Consider the following 6,889-nt stretch of genomic DNA (forward strand, 5'->3'; position numbering starts at 1 on the left):
ATACTACCTCTTGGTTTAAATGGAAGTTCCTCATGAGCCCGATTATATGTCCTGTAGTGCCCATTCTTTCCAATATCATCCATACTTTGTCTTGTTCCACACATTTAAACACCTTTGCATAGTCAATAAAGCAATTTTCTGCTTTCTGCCAAGATCCATATGACATCAACAATAATCTGCATCTTCTAAATCTGGCCTGAAATTCTGGGAGCTCCCTGTTTTGGGATTATCTTCAGCAGTTTTTTGCTTGTAAATATTAATGATATTATTTGATGATTTCCATATTCCATTGGGTAACCACTCTTTGGAATGGGCACAAATGTGGATCTCCTCCAATATGTTGGTCAGGTGACTGCCTTCTAAATGTCTTGATATAGACGAGGAGAGACTCCAGTGCTGTATCAGTTTGTTGAGATGCTTCATTTTATATTCTGTCAATTCCTGGAATCTTATTTTTCACCAGTGTCTTCAGTGCTAGCTTGACTCTTCCCTCAAAACCATCAATGCTTGATTATATGTTACCTCTTAAAATGACTTTTGGTACAATGTCTCTGTGGATTCCTTCCATCTTCTTTTGATGTTTCTGAAGTCATTCAACATTTTGCCTATAGTATCCTTCAGTACTTCAACACTAGATTTGAATTTTTATCCAGTTCATTAAAGTTGAGAAATGTTGATCATGTTCTCCTGTTTGGATTTTCTAACTCCAAGTCTTTGCAAATTTTGTTGTGATATTTGATTTTATCTTCTTGAGCTTCCCTTTGAAATATTCTGTTCAGCTATTTTACTTCCTCATTTCTTCCAATTAATTTTTGCTTCTCTATGTTCTAACAGACAATTTTATTTTTATTTTTTAATTTTTTTGTCTTTTAAAATGACAAAAATGTCTTTTTGCTTTCATCATATATGATGTCTTTAATGTCATTCCACAACTCCTCTGCTCTTAGGTCATTAGTGTTCAGTGAACCAAATCTATTCTTGAGATAGTCTCTGAATTCAAGTGGGGTATTGTTGTTGTTGTTGTTAAGTGCCGTCGAGTCGGTTCTGACCCATAACGACACTGGACAGGCTTTCCGAGTCTGTAAATCTTTATGGAAGCAGGACGCCTCATCTTTCTCCCATGGAGCGGCTGGTAGTTTTGAACTGATGGCCTTAAGGTTCACATCCCGATTCATAACCACTACGCTATATTCAGCATTATATTTTGGCTCTTGTGGATTTGTTTGAGTTTTCTTAAGGTTCACCCTGAACTTGCATATGAGTAATTGATGATCTTTTCCACAGTTGGTCCTTGACCTAGTTTTGGCTGATGGTTTTGAGCTTCTCCATTAATTTTTCCCACAGACTTAGTCAATTTGATTACTGTGTATTCCATCTGGTAAGGTCTAAAAGCATATTTTCCTTTTCTGTTTTTGAAAAAAGGTATTTGTAGTGAACAACTCATTGGTCTTGCAAGAAATTTTCATGTGACCTCAGCACCATTTTTATCAAAGTCATAGTTTCCAACTACTGATTCTTCCTATTTGTCTCCAACTTTTAAATTGTAATTACCAGTAATTATCAGTGCACCTTGGTATCACGTTTGATAATTTCAGACTGAAGAAGTTGGTTGTTGTGTGCTCTCAAGTCATTTCTGACTCATAACGACACTGTATAGGGTTCCTGAGAGTAGATGGTGTTTTTTAACTCCTACTTTGTGGTCATCAGTCCAGTATTTATCCTACAGCTCCAGTTCTTCAATTTTCATCATCACAATCTTTGATAGTTGGTGTGCAAATCTGAATAATAATGGTTTTAAGTAATCTTCCTTGTTGGTGTATGGTTATTGTCACACACAGCATTGCATTTCAAGATACATCTTGAATTTTTTTTTTTTTTTTTTGGAAAATGAATGTGATGCCATTCCTCTTCAGTTTATTGTTCCTAGAATAATAAACCATATGACCAAAAGCAGACCACTAATGCTAGTGATATAGATCTTTATGCCTCCATTACAGTTTTAACAACTTCTGATTTTCCTAGATTCATACTTCATATATTTCATGTTCTAACTATTACTTTATGTTTGGAGCTGTTTCTTCTCATTTTGAGTTGTACCATATCAGCAAATGAAGGTCCCAAAAGCTTAACTTCATCTATTTCAGTAAGATCAATTCTCCTTTATAGAGGCAGCTCTTCCTCAATCATGTTTTGAATGTCTTCCAACCTAAAAATCTCATCTTTCAGTGTAACATATGGCAATGTTCCACTTCCAGTCATAAGATTTTCTACAGCTAACCATTCAGATGTGGTCTACCTCTCCTTCTTCCTAGTCTGTCTTAGTCTGGAAACTCTACCAAAACCTGTCCACCATGGGTGATCCTGCTGGCATTTAAAACACCAGTGGCACAACCTCTAGCATTATAGCTACAAGTAACTACAGTATGAGAAACTGATAGACAGATGTGGGGAAATAGATTAGGGCTGATAGTTACAAAATGCTTGGCATAGGTAATATGGGATGAATGGTGGTTTGTCATGATTTTGTTTTGTTTTCTGTATTATTTTTTCTTTAAGGATCTGCATACAAAACTCATGAAATATTTTAAATTCATGAATATCATTCCAAAACAGAACATAGGCTATAGAACAGGATGTTGTGAATTTGAATCTTAAATATGTCCTAACACACAGACACATACACACACACACACATTCAGTCTTAGGTTTTAGAATACTTGTGTGAATCTTCCTCCTTGTAAAAGTAGTAAATCTTCCTCCTTGTAAATATAATGATAATTTGGGTACAAGGGAGTGGTTATGAGGCTTGAGTGTGATGATAGAAAGGACTGACACAAAACATGTTTTATCATGTTTCTCATTCAATAGCAAATACCCATATCACTGTTCACCACAATCCAGCCATATGTCAGTTTATGGAAATGAAGTCAAATTGAAAAAGTGTTGTACTAAGGTCATATAATTGTAACTAAGTTTGGAGAAGCAACTGAGAAATCAGAAGTTGAAAAATAGCAATTTAAGGAAACAGAAACTGTAATTACAACCCATGTTGGAAACAAAATTGAGTATAACCTAAAGTTTGTGAAATCAAAGTCAAGAACATTAAATATCTGAGTACACAAAGCAAATTAAGTTAGATTTCCACAACTGTAAATACCATTAAATATGATGTGGTTGTTGTTGTTGTTGTTAAGTGCCATTGAGTTGGTTCTGACTCACAATGACTATGTATAGTTTGTGTGCTTGAACCTCTGACCTGTGGTTAGAAGCCCAGTGCTTATCCTATACTGCCATACCAGAACTTCATAATGTGGTAGTACATGGGATTTTTTTTTTTCTTCCCTATTCTGTCTCTGATGAATCCCTTTTCCAGAGACTGCTGCTTGCCAACTGCACATTTCCCTCTTTTTCTTCACACACAATTATTTTCAGTATACCTGTCCCCCTTGTGGTATTTAAGTCTAAAACACTAGAGTGTATATTTAAATGTGATGGAATGAAATTCCAAGTGCCACATCTTCAGGAACCATGTCTCTGTCATCTGATCTCTGAAAGACTGCATGGTAGACAGCTGCCGTGTTGACCTCTTCATCTAGTTTTGTTAGAAGAACAAAAATGTGCTTGAATAATTCTATAGTTTAAGGGGCCTTATTTGTGATGACACTTAGCTTATTTCAACTATTAGGGTACTTTGTGTCTAAACTTTCTATTAACTGAAGGATCCTAAAGTCAAACCCCAAAGGCATCCTATAAACTTCAGAGACATTTTGACAGTCACTAAATTTTATTGCCCCATGCTCTTAAAAGATTTTTAGAGGTCTCTTTAAAGGAATAATTCTCTTTACCTCTAAATAATTTCAATATTTTCCAAAATTAATCCAGAGTAAAAAAAATATAAATGTTGCATAAAGTAGTTGCCATGTGCCAAGGGAATAAGCAGACACAAAACAAGGTACACATAAATGATAACACATGAAAAATATGATTTATATGCTAAGATGTATTTTTGTTAGGAGGTAAATAGGAAATAAGGATTTTATCCATGTTGAAAACCTCAAATATTTTTTATAGAAGTGACAGGAGCCCTGAGAGCAAAGAAAAGTCTTATGAGGGAGATTTAACAGCATTTCAAGAGATACAATAAGTATGTTATGGAAAGTTATAGATATGAAGATAAATTAAGTCTAAAAGCCAATAATCAGGAGATTGTTTGCAGCTATTCATGGTGATATTCCTTAAGATGGATACTACCAACCACTGAAGGAACAAGAATATGGATGAAAAGTGCTGTATGTATAGTTGATGGGTCGGTAGCAGTTAGACATGTAGCTGAGAGGTTGATAGTTATAAGACAGATTGCTCAGGGGCTGCCGATTATAGGGTAGGTATCTCAGGGGTTGATGATCATAAGAGAAGTAGTTCGGGGGTTGACAGTCAAAGGAATGATAAAAGCTTAAAGGTTGTCTACAGGATACTGGATGGCAGGACCAGGAACCATGAGACATGATAGGAAAACAGCCTGTTCCTTGAACAGGTCTGGATACATCAGATTTGATTGGAGAGCAAACAGTGGCACTAAAGGAATGATTTTCACAACTGGTTGCTTTGCAGCTCATAGGCTCCCTACATGGTTCATGGCAGTTGTCATGGAGTGTGTTGCTGCCCAGGCTGCTAGTGGGAGAGTATAGGGCATCTCCACAGCTCACTTCAGTGGAGCAGAGAGCACTGGGTGAGGTGACAGGAACATAGCCAGAATTCCCAAGGGAGTGAATGCTGTAGTTTCTAGAGCTGCAATTTTTGTAAGACACAATGAATGAAGAATTCAGGCCTTGATAGAATTGCAAAAAGCAGGTTGCTGAAGTGTGATTGCTATTTGCTGGATCTACTGCTTATATACTGTAGTTGTTGGGTGTTGGTTCCCTCTTTAGCCTATACTCTTTCTTATAGTTAGAATCATTTTATGTTAGAACATTAGAGTGCTATTTAATTGCTTGCCATGAAGTCTTACCACCATTCTATAAAATACATATTTAAAATATCAAATTATTTAAATAAATGTCATTCCCAACTCAATCTTGTCTTCTTCACTCAATGTCTCTCAATTATAAGTCAACTTCCCATCAAGAATCATATTACTTTTATCAGCTTTGATAATTCCATAAAACTGGTAAGAACTCACAGATGAATTCATATTAATGGGAGAATTGATTTATGACCATCCTTTTTGCAAGAAACAAGCACAAGTATAGTAAAATATTAAGCATATTATCATTATTTTTTCTTTTAAGAAGTGATGAATGTTGAAAGTGTTTAGGGTGTTGAACGTTATTTTACATGCTTTGGAGAAAATCTAATTTGGAACTTAATTCAGCTTCTGAGAAACTTGACAAGTACATTTTTTCCCAATGAAGAACGTTGTTGTTGTTTGTAAACTTGAACTGCAGACCTTGCAGTTTAAACAGAATTTGCATTTCAGCACATTATCCCACACCAGCACATTATGCCACACCAAGACTCCTGAAGAATAGTGACCTAAATATCTTTGATAACCTTTCTTAAGGACCACACCCAAGGAGTCTTAATGTTACAGTTTTTTTTTTTTTTTTCTTTTGTTAGTATTAAACTGAAGGTGTTAGCATGCAAAAGTTGGTTGATGCTTTATTAAAGAAAAAGAGGCTACCTTTCTTAGGATACTTACATAAGTGAATTCCAACTTGATGTTACATAAATAAAGAAGGTGTTTATATTTATAGCCGGCGTCCATATTACCCTTCTTCAATGAATATCATCCCTAGCACAAGTGTTTTTGAAATAATAAACATTCATTCAATTATTTAAATTATTATGAATCAGAAAAATCAAAGTTATGATTGATTCAATTTCCAAAGCTCCTGTCTGTTGGTTATTTGGAATTCTGGATGTGTTTATTCACAGAAATTAAATGGATATTCTCAGAGTACCACACACACAAAATAAATAGTCTTAGCTTAACATTTTTGCTGAACTTTAGAACACATTCCCAACATCATTATTTGAACTTTTAAGTGGTGCTTGTAGAGACACATGTAAAGAGACAAATTATGTCATTTTGTCTCTGGAACCATACTTTTTTTGCTGCATCATGCTGAGGAGGGAAACAGTATATCTCATATAGAATCATTTTCTTGCTCCCATAAAGATTCTTTTTTGTTTGTTTGTTTTTGTATGATGGAAAGGTACAATCTAGTATTTTTAGCCATAACTTATGAGCTTTCTTTATATAGGTATAATGCTCTCATATTTAATTTTCTGATCTTCATTTTCTCTGTGATTGGGTAGAGTAATAATATCACACTGGAATTTTTCAGGAGTTAGTGAGAAAAACAATTAACAATTGACAATCTGACATACCCTGAAGTAGGTAGGGTATGAGATCAGTTATGAGACCCAACAATCACAAATGACAAAGGTACTTTTGACTAAGCTAACTTTAAAATTGCTTTTATATTCTACCTTTCTTAAGCTGTGATTTCTCTGAAAAAGCAAATCTTTCCCTATAAAACAAATATTCATCAGGAAAAGGTACACAAATGGATAAATGTACTGGTTGTTCTAATGTTGATATGTGCAGTCGAGTAGGTTTAAGCTAATAGTGACCTTATATATGGCTTCTGTGGATTTGAACCATTGATTTTTGGTTTGCAGTCCAGTGCTTGACCTACAGTGGCATACCTGGACTAACTTTCTAATTAGGAGATTTAGAAATCTCTTGTGGCTCATGCATATGAACTAAATAATTAGATGTGTCTTCTCTTAACATTGTTGTTGTTGTTGTCAGGTGCCATCGAGTCGGAACCGACTCATAGCAACCCCATGCACAGCAGAACAAAACAATGTCCGATCCTGGACA

At 35.1% G+C, this 6,889-nt stretch overlaps 1 protein-coding gene across 1 annotated transcript; it reads right to left on the reverse strand.

Moving 5' to 3' along the window:
* Positions 1–4,247: 4,247 nt before the first annotated feature.
* On the reverse strand, positions 4,248–5,789 carry LOC102822441 (keratin-associated protein 26-1-like). Its single transcript, XM_006862578.1, has 2 exons — positions 5,770–5,789; positions 4,248–4,788 (listed from the first exon to the last, which is right to left on the reverse strand). The coding sequence occupies exons 1-2, from the start codon at positions 5,787–5,789 to the stop codon at positions 4,248–4,250; spliced, it is 561 nt and encodes a 186-aa protein (XP_006862640.1).
* Positions 5,790–6,889: the final 1,100 nt, after the last annotated feature.

The sequence above is a fragment of the Chrysochloris asiatica genome, unplaced genomic scaffold (genome assembly GCF_000296735.1).
Source record: "Chrysochloris asiatica unplaced genomic scaffold, ChrAsi1.0 scaffold00049, whole genome shotgun sequence".
In the NCBI taxonomy this organism is placed as follows: Eukaryota; Metazoa; Chordata; class Mammalia; order Afrosoricida; family Chrysochloridae; genus Chrysochloris; species Chrysochloris asiatica.

Excerpts from the sequence above, each read along its gene's own strand:
- LOC102822441 (XM_006862578.1), bottom strand. The coding sequence starts at position 5,789 with ATGATATTCATTGAAGAAGG. Across the intron at positions 4,789-5,769 it reads ATGATATTCATTGAAGAAGG|CTCTAGAAACTACAGCATTC; the intron begins GTAATATGGACG and ends CAAAAATTGCAG.